General features: G+C 38.7%; 1 protein-coding gene across 1 annotated transcript; it reads left to right on the top strand.

The window, feature by feature from the left end:
• Positions 1 to 3,365: 3,365 nt before the first annotated feature.
• Positions 3,366 to 11,172, top strand: unc45b (unc-45 myosin chaperone B). The gene is made up of 19 exons (XM_062417644.1): positions 3,366 to 3,527; positions 3,633 to 3,669; positions 3,775 to 3,950; positions 4,221 to 4,310; positions 4,420 to 4,587; positions 4,790 to 4,955; positions 5,073 to 5,243; positions 5,368 to 5,539; positions 5,649 to 5,949; positions 6,261 to 6,355; positions 6,652 to 6,793; positions 6,925 to 7,065; positions 7,192 to 7,319; positions 7,609 to 7,675; positions 7,912 to 8,025; positions 8,834 to 8,949; positions 9,085 to 9,202; positions 9,319 to 9,474; positions 10,672 to 11,172. Exons 1-19 carry the CDS (start codon positions 3,366 to 3,368, stop codon positions 10,942 to 10,944), a joined length of 2,793 nt encoding a protein of 930 aa, XP_062273628.1. The 3' UTR covers positions 10,945 to 11,172.
• Positions 11,173 to 18,011: the final 6,839 nt, after the last annotated feature.

The raw sequence follows: 18,011 nt of genomic DNA, 5'->3' as shown, positions 1-18,011 counted from the left end.
ACTAATCAAGAGACCTCTGCGGCACTGGAAGAAGTATCTCGCGTGAGCCGATGAAGAGGGAATTTTGGATTTTATTTGTTCATAACAGCAGCTTGAACTCTATTTAACCTGCAGCTGTGTTTTCTGGACTTTTGCTTGTATTTTGGTTGATTTGCTCCGTCTTGTGCGTCCATGAGAGTATGAGTAATAAGTTATCATTCTGTTAATGTTCTTAATTATATTCTGGGTGTTATTCGGCAATTTAGTTGACAGTACTGTACTGTGTCTTGTGTATTAGTTAATTGTTGCCGATTTAATATTCCAATTGATGTATGTAGTAATGTTGATTAATAGTGTATTGCTGTGACTTCAGGTGTTTATTAGCCAGTCACGGCAGTGTAGTGAGCGTGCTGATGCGTCCATTAAGGGACCGTCGCACATTTATTTGTCTCGCCCTCTGTGTACACTATGCCAGTGAAATAGACATGGGCCTTTCTGAGCTAAGAGGTTGCTTTTGTTGACAGTCTCTTAAAGTACTTTAAGTTTATAAAGACTCAAATCTTATCATTTATTCCTCTTTTACTGTTTATCATTATATAACCTTATTATTGCATTGTGTAATTTCTGTTATTATCAATATTGCATATGATTAATATGCATATTTCTGTTTATTCCTTTATTGTAGTAACCACACACAGACAATACCAAGAAGAGTTTATGCATCAATAAATGAGGGGCATCTCAACGAGAGTGTGTTAACTGGATTCATTAACCCTTCAACATCATTCCTGTTCTTACCGGACAATCTGTGGAAAGTGCAGATACATTATTGAAATCAGTGTCTTCTGATTATTCATCTGTTATTAATAGGTCTCAAGTTTGGTACTCAGTAAGCCAGCACCTATTTTATAATCTTACTATTGAAAAATTATCAAATGTCTTATTGTAATGTGTGGAATTTACCACCTGATGGCACCAAGGCTCTTTATGTAACCAGCAGGCCTTTCAGATAGTCATTCAAACCAAACATACATGAAGTATTTTAACCCAGACATTTTGTGCTATTACTCTGAATAAACAATTCTCCAAAAAAGGTTTTTGCCCATGGATGGATGGGCGCATATGAAGTATAAAATACAGTATGTGTGAATAAGCACTATGAAGGTTTAAAAGGTGTAAAAGGTGTGCTATTACCTGATACATGTTTAGCACTGTCTTTGTGGCCACAGTGTGTGGGATGCGTGGTGCGTTTGTGGGGTGCGTGGAGCAGAAACAGAAGTCATAGGGTCATGTGTCCTCCTTCCTGAAAATCTCGGTGGTGATGTGGCCAACTGTAATACAATTTGAACTGTTACACTCTGTGATAGTTTACCCTACTAAATCAGATTCAAAGATGGCCCTGTCTTAGTCCTATTTATTATAGAATTATTAATTTGATATATAGTGTGTGTGTGTGTGTGTGTGTGTGTGTGTGTGTGTGTGTGTGTGTGTGTGTGTGTGTGTGTGTGTGTGTGTGTGTGTGATGAACTGGTGAATTGCTCAGAGTAATTGTCTTCTGCCCTGGGCACACAGCTGTAGCAGTTTGAATCAGCTTGTGGTAAATAATTAACGGAAATTCTCACAATATTGATAGAGGGATTACCTGTCACCATTTACCATCTTCTGTTGATGAGATGTTGTGTAATGACTGATGGCTGTTCCTTTATGTCAGCAATTTAGTGTTTGACTCATTGCGGTTCCATAAACCCACACACTAAATTAGCAAATGATTTGTTTACATAATGTTTACAAAACGATCTTATCATCTTTTCATCAGTGACAGTGTAGATATTATAAATTGAAAATGCAAGACTCGTCACTACATACAGCTAAATGACATGTCAAATTAATACAACACTCCCTCAGAATGGAGGAAGTCATTGTGTTACTGTAAGTTATGTATCAATAGCATATTATAAGTCATGGTGCTGTCCATAGGAGAATATTTCCAAACTGTGAAATGATTAAACAATGGTCTGCAACATGGCGAAGCTCTAGATCATTCTCTTTCCAGAAGCTACCAGGTTTCTCTGTGGTCCTACAGCTGTCAGTCCCCTCACTATCTCCACACACACACACACACACACACACACACACACACACACACACACACACACACACACACACACACACACACACACACACACACACACACACACACACACACACACACACACACATTTAAACCCCCGCCTGCCACTTAAGCATCAGGCATTTGCTGGTGAGTTCTCAGCTGTCTGTGCCCTAAATAGACCTTATCAGGAGCAGACCATCTTAGAGGGGGTCTTTCTTAACAAATTCTCTGGATCCATTGTAACTGTTTTCTTCATGAAGTGACTGATATTAAAGGGAAATTTGCTGCAACATAAGTAATCATTGTTTATAAAAAATCTTTAGTCCAAAACTCTTTCTTTGTGTTGTTTGTGTTCCTGGCGTGAATCCATTACTGTCATGGATGGTACACCTTGGTTCTGTCCCACCTCTTTGAGATCCACTATAAATATAAATGGAGGTGTTGGTGGGGGTTAGGTTACACAAGACAAAAAGTTTGAAACTGACGGACTGAAGATCCAGCGTTTCCAAGCAGGAAGAAAAAACAGAAGATAAGAAAATATAGGGGGATCGAACAAGACACACAACACACAAATTCTCAAGGTACTGTACAGCCTCAGAGTTCTTTTTTTCCAACTTTTGAGAGACATTCAGATGAGTAGAGGGTAGGATAAGGTGACAATAGGGAATACACTGTGCCTATGAGGGGAGTAGGAGGAGAGGGTGTCTGTCCATTAGGAAGATTGCATGTGTTGCCAGGCTTGACTGGGGTGCAAGACCATGCCCTAATAAGGCTTGAGGGGAGGCCATTTAAAGTTAGAGATGCCATGTGCATGGCCATTTGTTTCAGAAAACCCAGGTCAGCAGGACACTGATTGACAAGCATGGTGAGAATAACCACGTTCCTACACCTACAATAGTTTAAAATAATATTATAATGCTGTCAGATTCTGATTACTATTCTTCAGAGTGAATGAGAAATTGTATAAATCTGTTCATATGAACTGCAAGTCAAAACCCAGTAAAAATGCTAAACCATTCTGCAGATTCATTTTTTACCTTTAGCTTTAAAAAAAAAAAAAGAAAAAAGAAAAAAAAAGTGTTTTATTCAGTAATGCCTTTGTGTGATTGGATTATTTGACTTTTGTGTGAATCTTTGGTGGCTTTACTGAAGTACTGCATTTACATCTGATTGGTTGACCACACTGACAGTGTTAAAATTGGACTTTGGTGAGTTGATACTGTCAGATACAAGGGACAAGAAACTAATAAATGACAATCTCATTTTCCACTAGATGGGAGATCCAATCCAGTTAAAAGATGAGGGAAACAAACACTTCCAGGAAGGAAACATTGACAAAGCCATTGAGTGTTACACTAACGCCATCAAAGTGTGCAAGGACAAAAAAGTGCTCGCTGTCATTCACAGAAATAGGTCTGCGTGCTACCTAAAGAAGGTAAGCAGCATGGTAAAACAGTACAAAATTAACAAGCACTGAATAAATGTGTAATTCATTTGGCAAATGTAGACTTTCATTTACAGGTTTCTTTTATTGTTACAGGAAAATTATGCCAATGCAGCATCTGATGCATCTAAAGGTACTGTGAAATATTTAGCACAAACAAATACTGAATAAAACCAAATAATAACAGCAATGACACCAAACAACAAACCCATTATGACTCTGTCTTCCTGTTATATAGCAATTGATGTTGATGCAGCGGATATTAAAGCCTTATACAGGCGGTGCCAAGCTCTGGAGAAGCTAGGAAAACTTGACATGGCATTTAAGGACGTGCAGAGATGTGCCACCATCGAACCAAAGAACAAGACCTTCGTGGAGACACTCCGCAGACTGGGAGCAGAAATCCAAGCCAAGGTGAGTATTCAGAACAAAACAAATCACACACACACACACACACACACACACACACACACACACACACACACACACACACACACACACACACACACACACACACACACACACACACACACACACACACACAATGTTTTGTGAGATTATAATTAAATGAACAATGATGCTAAGGTAAGAGTCAGATATACATACATATATCCACCGTCTAATGTTGCTTTACTGCTACAGGAAATTATCAAAGTGCATTTACGGTTACATTTTTCTCCACAGCTCAAAACAACCTTTTCAACAGATTCAAGGGTACAGAACATGTTTGACATTCTCCTCGATGACGAAATGGAAAAGGACAAGAAGGAAAAAGTAAGATTTCTCTGTAATTTGAATCAAAAAAATATGATGAAGCTAGCTTCTTGCTAGGATGTGGGTATAAAGATTATTCATTTTATCTTGTTACATATTTTATGTCTAGGCTGCCAACAACCTGATTGTGTTGTCCAGAGAGGATGCTGGAGCAGAAAGAATCTTCCAGAATAATGGCGTGTCTCTGCTGCTCAACATGATAGAAAAAGGCAAACCAGAGATGATCCTGGCTGCTGTTCGTACTTTGTCGGGGATGTGCACAGGACACAAAGCTCGGGTGAGCATACTCATAAATAATTAATCCAGACAAAGGAAAAGTGAAAATCTGAGTTATTGAGAATGCAGACAGAGACAGTGATGTCAACTAAGTAACCTCCTACATTCACAACATTACAATTATACATAATGAGAATTGTAGTGTTTTATTTCTATTTACTATATGCACTTACTTAGTATGTATTTTCTCTTCCCATACACAGGCAATGGCCATTATTAACTTGGTGGGCATTGATAAAATGTGCAGCATCATGGCTATTGACAATGAAGAGATGGCACTGGCAACATGCAACCTCTTCCAGTGCATCAACGACTCCCTTACTGGTGGAGATAAAAGAGAATATGGGAAAGAAGAGGCCTTGGTTCTGGGTGAGAAAGAATTTTATTCAAACTCTCTTTCTAAACTTCAATGAAACTCCATAGTACCACATAACATGGGAAAATGACTGAGACATACAATCTACCATATCACCTGTCTCTCTACAGATACAGCCAAAGACCTGAAGACGATCCTTCTCTCTCTTCTGGAGATGATTGTTAGTAAAAAGGTGTCTGGCCATGGCAGAGACCAGGCACTGAACCTGCTATGCAAGAATGTACCTCGCAAAAACAAGAAAGATCAAAACAACTCCACTGCCCTCTTCACTATTGATCACGGTGAGCCACACAGCTGTAGCAGGTCACTAATTTAATCGAGCCACTGTCCATCACAGTAAACTGGACTCTTTAACATGTGTATTCAACAGATATTTTTATATATGTGTATATGTTCGCTCTTCAGGTCTGAAGAAGATCCTCAAAGTGTGCGGACAGGTTCCTGAATTGCCAGACCAGCTGCCCTTGACAGAGAACACACAGCTGATTGCCAGTGTGGTCCTCAACAGGATCTATGATGACCTCAAATGTGACCCAGAGAGAAATAACTACAGGGATATTTGTGATGAATATATCAAGTAGGTCAATAAAACAGAGCGTTATATCCAAGACTTTCTTAATTGAGACCAAGTCAACAACTATGACAATAAAACAAGTGTTTTTAATCTTTCCCTTCCTTTGCCACAGATCCAAAATTGACCCCAATGACATGGACAAAACCATTCATGCTATCAACGTCATCTCAGGGCTGCTGCAGGGTCCCTTTGATGTCGGTAACGCCTTGATTGGACATCAAGGTATCATGGAGATGATGGTAGCGCTGTGTGGCTCTGAGCGTGAAGTGGACCAGATGGTTGCTGTGGAGGCGCTGATCCATTCCTCCACGAAGATGAGCCGTGCCAGTTTCATCATCAGCAATGGCGTGTCACTGCTTAAGGACATCTACAAGAAGACCAAGAATGAGAAGATTAAAATACGTGCGCTTGTGGTGAGTAAATAGAACAAAATAGAACAGAGTGTAACCTTATATTACAAACACCTTATATTACATTCCACAAGTCAAAATGTATTTTTGCAATCAGCCCATGCACAATATAGCATGACACATCCCAGCTGGCAGGAGGAACATGACAAGACAGGAAATTAGAGTACAGGAAATTAAAACATAATAAGCAGCTCCTGTTGCTGAACTATAATGGGCTCAAAAGTCTGGCTGTTCAATATAAGTGTTAAATTAGACTACACAACTTCCTTTGTGCAGTGTGTGTATGTTTATGCATGCATCCATGTCCTCACCAGGGTCTCTGTAAACTGGGCTCAGCTGGAGGTGATGACTACAGTTTAAGGCAGTTTGCTGAGGGCTCCACTGAGAAGTTGGCCAAGCAGTGCAGAAAGTGAGTATTCACACACAGATTGTTGAAGTGACTGTGCCAGAATCTAGCATGTTATTATCCATAAAGACAGGAAAAATTGTTGTAGAAAATTCTGTGTGAAAACTAATACTTCCTACTATCTAATTACCAGACTGGTACTTACTGCATGCAATAACAATAAAGTTCAATCTGGTCTGAAGTCATATAGATAATTCCTTATAACAGGAATGATGTGCTAAAATATCACAACAACTTGCAATCCAACAGTTTTCTTATCATCACTAATTGTGGTTTCAATTCCTTTTTTCTACTTCTAGGTGGCTCTGTAATCCCCAAATGGATTCCAAAACAAGGAAGTGGGCTATTGAGGGACTTGCTTATCTGACTAATGATGCTGATGTGAAAGATGACTTTGTTGAGGATGAGCTTGCCTTGAGAGCCATGTTTGAACTGTCCAAGGTATGAAAATAACAGACAAAAAGAAATAAAGAAAACATTTTTGCAAGTTAACATGTAGCAGTCATGCATAAAATGTCAGGTTGGACATTACACATTGGAAATAACCTCTCTCCTTTCTCTGTGTTTTTTAGTCTACAGATAAGACCATCATATATGCAGTGGCTTGCACCCTGGTTAACTGTACCAACTCTTATGATAAAAAGGAAATAATTCCTGAGCTGATTCAACTAGCAAAATTCTCAAAGCAACATGTGCCTGAGCAACACCCCAAGGTAAAAAAAATAATAATAATTGCTGTCTCTCAGACAGCAAATGTGATGACTTAGGATATTAACTGGAATATGTAGAGTAGGAAATGTATTTACACACACTCAATATTACCCACTTCCTTTCCTCAGGACAAGAAAGACTTTATTGAGAAGAGAGTAAAAAGGCTGCTGAAGGCTGGAGTGACATCAGCTCTTGCTGTTATGGTCAAAGCAGACAGTACCATCCTGACCGACCAGACCAAGGAGATGCTATCAAGGTAGGAAAAGAAGAATCCTAAGTGTAGATATGGCATTCTGGTGTCTTATCAGTCAAGAATATGTTTTTGCACAGTGATTCTTGAAGCTTAGCTGACATCACTGAATGGCTTTGAGTCACCTTTCCCGTCATGCTACTTTGCAGTTCCCCACCTCACAGAGTCATTCTTTCTAAATGTTTAGCCATGAGGAAATGGAAGTCAATGATAGTATTAATTCACTTCACTGTAAACTGCAACATTGCCTAGAAATATATGATTGTTGAACCTGTTATCTATCTTTTATCTTAAGGGTCTTCTTGGCATTATCAGAGGATCCCAAAGATCGTGGAGTTCTTGTAGCCCAAGGTGGGGGAAAGGTGAGTAATAACTTTGGGAATAAATGTAAAAGTGAATCTATAATGCTTTATGAAATGACAATAAAACAAAGTATGAGCTTTTCGTATGTTTTACAACTCCAAGTCCATTTTGAGTCATATAGCCTTCTCAGGAAGGTGGGACAGGGCTGTTAACTGTACAGACTAGTCGTTGTTGCTTTGCATCCTTACTGTCACACTGAAAAGATACAAAATGAGACTTCTTGCTCTGCCCTCAGGCTCTGATACCATTGGCTATGGAGGGGACAGATGGAGGGAAGGTGAAGGCCTGCCATGCCCTTGCCAGGATTGCAGCCATTTCAAACCCAGAAATTGCCTTCCCTGGTGAGAGGGTAAGAAATGCAACAATAACTGCTTTGTTTATCATCATACCATATCTGCAGCAGGCCTTGTGGATATGTCAGTGAGTGAGGAGGAATAGAAATTTACTGACACGTTCCCTTCCCTGCAAACTTTCACTTTGTGGCATACATACATATATACATACATACATACACACACACATACACACATCTTCATATGGAACCAAACTGAACTAAACTTCTGAACACATTTCCCCCTCCACACACACACTCACACCTTCGCTGCTCAGTATTGAACTGAACTTAACTGAACTCAATCTCATCCAATCACTCGTGATTTTTCATGTGAATGTGATTTTTGTTCTTTTGTTCTTGGGTGGACTTTGGGACATATAAATTGTTTTGATTTAATAATTAAAAATTGGAAAAAGGTTGAGTTAACTTTATATGCTTAAGGGATTTAAGTGTTAAGAGTTTTTTTCTCAGGTACTCCGATACATATGTCTTTTTCATGTTTTAAAGAAAAGAACGCTTATGACCACTCAAAGCACTTTTACACTACGTCACATTCACCCATTGATGGCAGGGGCTACCATGCAGGGTGACCACCTGCTCATCATAGGGACACTAACCATTCATACACAGTCACACAGCAACGGGAGCAATTTGGGGTTAAGTGTCTTGTCCAAGGACACATTGACATGTGGACTGGAGGAGCCTGGAATCGAACTGCCAATCTTCCAATTGGTGCACAACCGCTCTACCTCCTGAGCCATCCCATACGCTGCAACTTTGATTGTTTCCCCTTATTCCCATATCTTTCTATCTCTCTTGACAGGTGTATGAGGTAGTGCGGCCATTAGTCAACCTCCTTCACACAGACAGAGATGGGATACAGAACTATGAAGCTCTGAGAAGCCTCACCAACTTGGCTGGTTTCAGTGAAAAACTAAGGTATTCCTGTATTTCTCAGACACAGTATGATGGTTAAAAGCTCATTTCCTGCAACTTAGTGACTTCACTGCAGCTTGCAGGTTTTGCATTATCACGTTTAAAAACAAACAAACTTACCCATCATCTCTTTTGTAGAGTAAAGATTGTCAAAGAAAATGCTCTGCCGGACATTGAAAGCTACATGTTTGAGGACCACGACCAGATCAGACAGGCTGCCACTGAATGCATGTGCAACCTTGTGTCATTAAAAAAGGTGAGAACAGACAGGCAGCTAAAATGTCATATTGCACAAATTCAGCATAAATTGTGAACAAAGTGTTACAACAGGTGTGACTTAATTGAAATTAATTTCAACTCTGTTTATTTTAGGTCCAAGAACGTTATCTGGAAGATGGCAATGATAGGCTGAAGCTGCTGGTGCTGCTTTGTGGGGAGGATGACGATGATCTTCAGGTGGCTGCAGCTGGAGCGCTGGCCATGCTCACTTCTGCTCAGAAGAAACTCTGTGCTAAAATTACCCTTGTGGTATGTCCAACGGCATTTAACAGTATTTTATTTGCAGGAGGTGAATTGTGGTTCCATATAAGGTCTGTTTTGAAAGTATGTGAAATCTCCCTCTGTGACTGATCATATGCACAATCAGGCAAATCCAACAGGATCAAAGAACCTAGATGGCACGTAGCACAACATGACTCTTAATAATAGTGACATACTTTGGTTTAAAACCTATTTTCTTCAGAGCTCACTGCAGCTGCTGTGTCAACATCTGCTGTTACCCCTTCCTGAAAGAGTCAAAAGGTTATCAAATACACTGATGCTTTACTCTTATGATTGCTCATGCAATGCTGCAGTATGTAAATGTTGTGGACAAAATACACCTCACTGTGCCATGTGTCACTCTTTAGGCTCACTAAATGAAGAAGTTACTTTGGAATAACTGTAATATTACAATATAATTATGGTATTCATTTGTAATATCTGAACAAAATTTGTGATGTTTGAGAGCATTTTATGCAGCTTTGTGATATCTCACAAAAAGCTTAATATCTGATAAGTGGTTGACCTGTGATAGGTAAGGTTAAGAGTGGGTTTGACTTAAGTGTGCTCCAGTGATTTAATATTGTACTTAAGATAAGTTCAGGGACTTGCAATAGACAGATTAATGACAGAGTGGTCAATGAGGATGATCAAAGTAGCAGAGGCAGTGATCCTGACTTTTCCTCCTTATTTTTGGTTCTCCAAAAACACTGGGTCCTACAATTCCCAACATGCAACTTGATATTAGCTATTCATTAGACTCTCCTTGCCAGTTTAATTTCCAAGTCTCTCAAACTCTGCCAAGCCAGAGTTTGTAACAAAAACGTTCTGTCTTTGAACCCAAGACGAAGCAGTCCTGATGATCACACTATTTCATAACCAGGCTGCCATGAGAAGGCTCTTGCTCCATGGATTTTTCATATAACAGGCTAACTGGCTATGATAAACAGATCATCATGTGTAAAATTAGTGGAAATACCCTTAAAATTAAATTTAAAAATTGCTGAGTTAGGCTGGCACACAATGCTGATTCACTAAAACACACTTCTGAGCCACATGTTGTACTTTTCAGAACTGCAAATAGTTAAATGACCAAGTTTTAAAAGCAGCATATGACATTCTAGATTCTTCATTCACACACTTTACCGAAGTGTCACAGACTGACGGACTGATCTCTCCCAACAGACCAGCCAGTGGCTCGAGATCCTGCAGAGGTTGTGTCTCCATCCCAACCCCAATATCCAGCACCGTGGCCTTGTGATTGTCTACAACATGCTCGACTGTGACGACAGTGATGTGGCCAAGAAAGTGATTGAGTGTGAGATTCTGGAGATCCTCTCAGTGGTCGGCAAAGCAGAAGACAATCCAAAAAGGCAGCAGGCCATCGATGTGGCACGTACATGCCTGGTCAAAGCTATGGATCTCGGTCTCATCAAACCCTTCAGCAGCCCCTCTTAAAACACAAGCCAAACAACAGCATTGGACATTCTTATTAATTTCTTTTGTTAAATAGAAACTTTTATTTTTTCCACATAAAGGAAATCAAAGAATGAATTAACCTGGCTAAAATCTCTAGAAATAATCTCTCACAATATAAACCAGTGTTTTTTTTTTGTTTTTTTTTTTACAGAGGTTGTTTGTGGCAGGTGACATATTGGAGTGCATCCATATTCTCACCATGAAAGATCTCTTCTCTGTTTAAAAAGAAGAAATAACTAATATTATTTCTGTTTTAGTTGAACTGAAACTGTGAAATAATGCCTGAAGACTTATCAACTCACGTTTGTTTATACTACACGTTCATCATTTGATTACAAGATGAAAGGGAAGCCAAAATATATTGTTTCAATATATCTGTTGTTGTTGTTTTTTGTGTATTTCACAATAAGGCTGGAGTTTTGGGAGGATGTTTGTTTTAGAAATGTTATTTTCATAGAATATGCAACATGTTTGCAACCTGCCAAGTGATCAGCAGCTCTGTCAAAACGAGCTTCCCTGGTGGCTGACATTGCAAATTTTCAAACACTCCTTGTTCACTTAATGTTTGAGATCAGCTCTAACCTCCTGCGACCCTGCATCCTCATATGGGGATATTAAATTTTGGGTTTGCAGGACCTTATATGTCATTCTGCTTAACTTTTGACCTGTTGACCCTACAAATAACGTTGGTAGTTTGATATGCTATACAAAATTGACTCATTTTAGCAACAGCAACAAGCTACGACACAGCTAATCAGGAAGTACGAGCAAAATTTAGGAATAAACCAACAGTCTACAAGAGTATGAATAGTTTTTGCATATGCTACAAATTAGTCTACATTACTTTTATTTTTTAGTCTCATGATACATTTCCGGGGCCCATTATTCTGTCAAAAGTAGAAAAACTGCTGAATGCAATAGAAAGAGGCTACTTTGAGGTGAAGGATTTTTCTGATTGTGATGCTGATGAAACATCTAAAAGTAGTCACTGATTACTTTTGAAAAGATGGGGGAAAACTGACAGATTATTTTCTTATAGCTCTTATCTAAAATAGAATGGATTGCATTCTCAAAGTCTGCTTGTTTCAGGCTTGACCGAAATGTGTTTTAATTCTTTGTTACACAATATTGATTTTAACATGTAATGTGTTCCTTTGCTTGGAAACTGAACGTAACTATCTTGCAGCATTTCACACAGGCCAATAGGTGTGACAGACTATTTAGATAGACAAACAGGACATTCCTAGTTTGTAGTATGGAGCAAGGAAAACTCAGACAGTTACAAAAAATTACACAAATAGGGTGCAAATGTTGCAGGTTTACAATTTTGTTTTTGCACATCCATGTTTCAGGCATTGAAATAAACAGTTTTATACACTGGTGAATTAATTGTTATACGGTAAAATAAACCCATTGTCCCCATATGAGGACATTATGTTTTTCTAAAAAATACTTCCTGATCAAAGACAATGCTTAGATTTGTACTTATCAGGTCCTACTGATCCCAAATAAATGTAACATGCATACCAAACAAAAGCTCGGGTCCCAGGAGGGTGACTCTACAATTTTAGAGAAAAGCACCTTGCTGTTTTCACAAAAAATCCAAAAATGACCTGTTTTCTCATATTCTGAGACTGGGTGTCATCATCAAAGCAAAAGCGCAATAAAGATTTTTTTTAAAAAGCAGTATGTTTTGCTCATACCTTATTGTCAATACTAAGTAGAACATTTTCAATACTACTTCAATTCATTCAGTTTGCTTGCATTTGGTTAGTTTATTTAGTTTAGTTTATTTCGGTCACATGAACACGAAACACTCTACTAACAAAGCAAATAATCCTTTCCTTCCTTCAAAAACTTTGGTTTTGTAAACATGCTGATCCCTCTTAATTCATAATGACTCATTTGAATTTGGAAAAGCCTCTAGATACTGTCTGGAAGCAACTTATTTTTCACCTTATACATAAACTGTGCAATTTTTAAGTCCACCAGAACTCTGAATTTGAGAGCATGTGCATTTATAGATAACATGTTGGTTGATTTGTAATAATCAGCTCTGTTTATAATTCTTATTGCTCTTTTTTGTAGTAGAAAAATTGGATTTGTAGTTGTTTTATATGCATTTCCCAGTTTATAATAAACCATCGTTTTAAAGTTATTAATTCTGTCTCCATTGGTGGTGATAAAGAAAAATCAACTCTCTGGAGAACCGGTTCATGAGAAGCCTTCTCTTCAGAGTGGATAGTTCTCCAAAATGTGCATGCTGTGATCCCGGGTATGCCTACATCCCTAAAAACCTATTGTTAACTTCTATTAAGTAGCCTACATGATTAATATCTCTAAAAGGTTTGCATTTTTAACTCTGCGTTCATAAACTAAACTTCACGCACGCAATTTGTTAAAATATGCACCCCCACCCCCCAACGTACTGTACTCACCGGGCAGAGCAGGGCGGGTCGCTTAAAGTGAGTGAGCAGTTGCTTTCAGCGTGCTTAAAAGTGCAGTGTGTAAATATTTTTGCGTTATATTTGCTAAAGATTTTCTGGCTAAGTCCTGATAACTACATATTTGAGCTTTAAAGGAAGGTTTAGCCTGAGGAACCTACGTCTTTTGAGGTGAGTTTAATACCAGCATAATTGTAGACACATCGATAAGGGAGGCGCTTAATACATTATTATTAATTAAATAAAAACATTTTGTGGTATTGTTTTAACGCTGGATGCATTCCAGAGTGACAGTAAGTGAAATCGTCAATTGCCTGAAATAGACATACCGCTTTGAGATAAAATACACCGATCGATGTCATTTTCAGATATTCAGCTTTCAGCTGTATGGGGAAATGCCCATATAGACCTACATGACACTACCACTAACCACTCCAGTGTTATTAGGTCTCGGATTTTCATACTGCACGCTGCAGCCACTACTTGCAGAGAGGAAACTCAAGCAATGGGGTAAGTTATTATAATTCATTATGAGCGTTACTATCCAATGTTTGAATGGCAAAATGAAAGTGACGTTTTAGCGAATTTTTCCAGAAATATACATTATTATGTTTTTAACACTGATTGAAATATTGTAAATAAATATGTTTTAAGTTTCATGTTTATTTTATAATATAGCACTTTAAAAAGTAAACATGTTTTGTATATACATATAAGCATAAGGATATGTCCAGACATGTCTGATAACAGGAACACCTCTGCACATATCTTGTTCACCAGAAACAATTACATACAAACACATCTTTTCTATTTTTAAACAACGCAGTTCAAGTGTAATCTGAAAAACATCCACTACTGTGAGTCACCATGAGTTCTCGGGTTTTTGATGGAAGAAGATGCATAAAGATGCACATCAATTAGAGTAGCTCTGGATAATGAATGAATTTGCAACTAAAAGACGTGTCAGAGGTTGCATGAAAGACAGCTTGTGAGCTAAAACAAGACTAAAGAGCTAAGACCAAACTTCAGAGGAGGAAGTGTTGTGTGCTGTAAAGATTTTGCTTGCTCAAAGTCGAGGTTGTCATGGGAGAGAATAAGTAATTGTAACTGGCAATCAGGGTTCCCATTCGTCCTGGAAAACCTGGAAAACAGTTGACCAGTTTGGAAAATGGGATAAAAAGAAAAAAATGTCCTGAAACATTATTTAAACATCTTCCTATCAGAGCTCCCTGTAATGGATGACACTGAAAGGGCAACGTTATGTTAAGGATAATAGGCTGCATGCTGTGAACACACTCTCAAGTCACTAAACACAGTAGCACCTGCAGGCTTGATGACAATAACTGAGTGGCTGAAACTCCAAATAATGTAAGTTGCATTATGCTTCAAATGTAACTGCAGCAGTTTTATAGATTAATGTTTCTTTCCTCCCATTTTGATTAATAATGTTAAATTGATTAGCATGCTTGGTTCAGTTGTTGTTTTTGCTGGCTTGTTTTGCCTGCAAATGATTTGTGATTCAGCTCTGTCTGGGAGCAATGGTTATAGGCTATGCACTGATGTTTTTATTATTTTCATTATTATAATTATTTTGAGGAAGGCAGGTGCCAGATACTTTTGCTTGCTCTTTAATTTTTTAGTTAGCCTAGTTTTTATTTTTTAGAAGAAGGAGCAGGAGAAAAGTAAGAGAGAAATGAGAAAGCTGAGGTTATAAATGCCCAACCCATTATTATAACTGGGTTATAGTAATACAATCATATGGTGTATCTGCAGGTGTATTTAACTTATTCTATGATCAATTTGTTATAACTTCTGAGCATATAAGATTCAATAGTGATAGTCATAGACTGCACATCTTTTAAATCAGACTTCCACCAAGAGGAATATAGTGTATGGGCACAATACCAGCCAAGCTGAAAAGAATGGGGACCCTGTTTTCCCTGAATAAGCTATATATATATATATATATATGTGTGTGTGTGTGTGTGTGTGTGTGTGTGTGTATATATACACTACCGTTCAAAAGTTTGGGGTCACCCAAACAATTTTTAAGTTTTCCATGAAAAGTCACACTTATTCACCACCATACGTTGTGAAATGAATAGAAAATAGAGTCAAGACATTGACAAGGTTAGAAATAATGATTTGTATTTGAAATAAGATTTTTTTACATCAAACTTTGCTTTCGTCAAAGAATCCTCCATTTGCAGCAATTACAGCATTGCAGACCTTTGGCATTCTAGCTGTTAATTTGTTGAGGTAATCTGGAGAAATTGCACCCCACGCTTCCAGAAGCAGCTCCCACAAGTTGGATTGGTTGGATGGGCACTTCTTGCGTACCATACGGTCAAGCTGCTCCCACAACAGCTCAATGGGGTTCAGATCTGGTGACTGCGCTGGCCACTCCATTACCGATAGAATACCAGCTGCCTGCTTCTGCTCTAAATAGTTCTTACACAATTTGGAGGTGTGTTTAGGGTCATTGTCCTGTTTTAGGATGAAATTGGCTCCAATCAAGCGCTGTCCACTGGGTATGGCATGGCGTTGCAAAATGGAGTGATAGCCTTCCTTATTCAGAATCCCTTTTACCCTGTACAAATCTCCCACCTTACCAGCACCAAAGCAACCCCAGACCATCACATTACCTCCACCATGTTTAACAGATAGCGTCAGGCATTCTTCCAGCATCTTTTCATTTGTTCTGCGTCTCACAAACGTTCTTCTTTGTGATCCAAACACCTCAAACTTGGATTCAACCGTCCACAACACTTTTTTCCAGTCTTCCTCTGTCCAATGTCTGTGTTCTTTTGCCCATCTTAATCTTTTTCTTTTATTGGCCAGTCTCAGATATGGCTTTTTCTTTGCCACTCTGCCCTGAAGCCCAGAATCCCGCAGCCGCCTCTTCACTGTAGATGTTGACACTGGTGTTTTGCGGGTACTATTTAATGAAGATGCCAGTTGGGGACCTGTGAGGCGTCTGTTTCTCAAACTAGAGACTCTAATGTACTTATCTTCTTGCTCAGTTGTGCAACGCGGCCTCCCACTTCTTTTTCTACTCTGGTTAGAGCCTGTTTGTGCTGTCCTCTGAAGGGAGTAGGACACACCGTTGTAGGAAATCTTCAATTTCTTAGCAATTTCTCGCATGGAATAGCCTTCATTTCTAAGAACAAGAATAGACTGTCGAGTTTCAGATGAAAGTTCTCTTTTTCTGGCCATTTTGAGCGTTTAATTGACCCCACAAATGTGATGCTCCAGAAACTCAATCTGCTCAAAGGAAGGTCAGTTTTGTAGCTTCTGTAACGAGCTAAACTGTTTTCAGATGTGTGAACATGATTGCACAAGGGTTTTCTAATCATCAATTAGCCTTCTGAGCCAATGAGCAAACACATTGTACCATTAGAACACTGGAGTGATAGTTGCTGAAAATGGGCCTCTATACACCTATGTAGATATTGCACCAAAAACCAGACATTTGCAGCTAGAATAGTCATTTACCACATTAGCAATTTATAGAGTGTATTTCTTTAAAGTTAAGACTAGTTTAAAGTTATCTTCATTGAAAAGTACAGTGCTTTTCCTTCAAAAATAAGGACATTTCAATGTGACCCCAAACTTTTGAACGGTAGTGTATATGTATATATATATATATATATATATATATATATATAAAACTTTTGACTGGTAGTGTATATACATACACATATATACACACACACACACACACACACACACACACATACACATATATATATATATATATATATATATATATATATATGTGTATGTGTGTGTGTGTGTGTGTGTGTGTGTGTATATATGTGTATGTATATACACTACCAGTCAAAAGTTTTACAACACCCCAATTTTTCCAGTTTTTTATTGAAAAATGTTTTCAAGCTTACCATCTTGGTCTTTTTTCCTAAGTTAGTTCTGGCATAGCTTGGACTTATGTTTTGGTTCATTATCTTGCTGTAGGATGAACCCCTGACCAACTACGTGCATACCAGAGGGTACTGCATGGCACTGCAGAATGCTGTGGTAGCCGACCCTGGATCCAGAAAAACAGCCCCAGACCATCACGCTTCCTCCTCCATATTTGACAGTTAATGTCACACACTGAGGAACCATCCTTTCGCCTACTCAATGGCGTACAAAACTCCTGCGTGATGAACAGAATATTTGAAATTTTGATTCATCAGTCCATAACACCTTCTTCCAGTCTTCAGTAGTCCATTGGTTGTGTTTCATGGCCCAGACAAGCCTCTTCTTCTTATTCTGACGTCTTAGCAATGGCTTTCTTGCTGCAACTCGACCTGTCAAACCTGCAACTCGAAGTCTTCTCTTCACAGTTGAAACTGAGACTTGCTTACTACGACCACTATGAAGCTGTGCTTGAAGCTGTTGTCCTGTGAGCCGCCTATAACGCAAGCTGTTGACTCTCAGAAACTTGTCTTCTGACTCTGTTGTGGCTTTGGGTCTGCCAGACCTCTTCCTTTCAGAGTTTCCCCCAGTTCCTGAGTGCTTTTTGATGGTGAAGAAAACTGTACTCACTGACACCTTGACTTTCTTCGCAATTTCTCTGTAGGAATGACCTACATTTTT

Source organism: Scomber scombrus, chromosome 4 (assembly GCF_963691925.1).
Source record: "Scomber scombrus chromosome 4, fScoSco1.1, whole genome shotgun sequence".
Lineage (NCBI taxonomy): Eukaryota > Metazoa > Chordata > Actinopteri > Scombriformes > Scombridae > Scomber > Scomber scombrus.
This window is presented reverse-complemented; position numbering and strand designations above follow the sequence as displayed.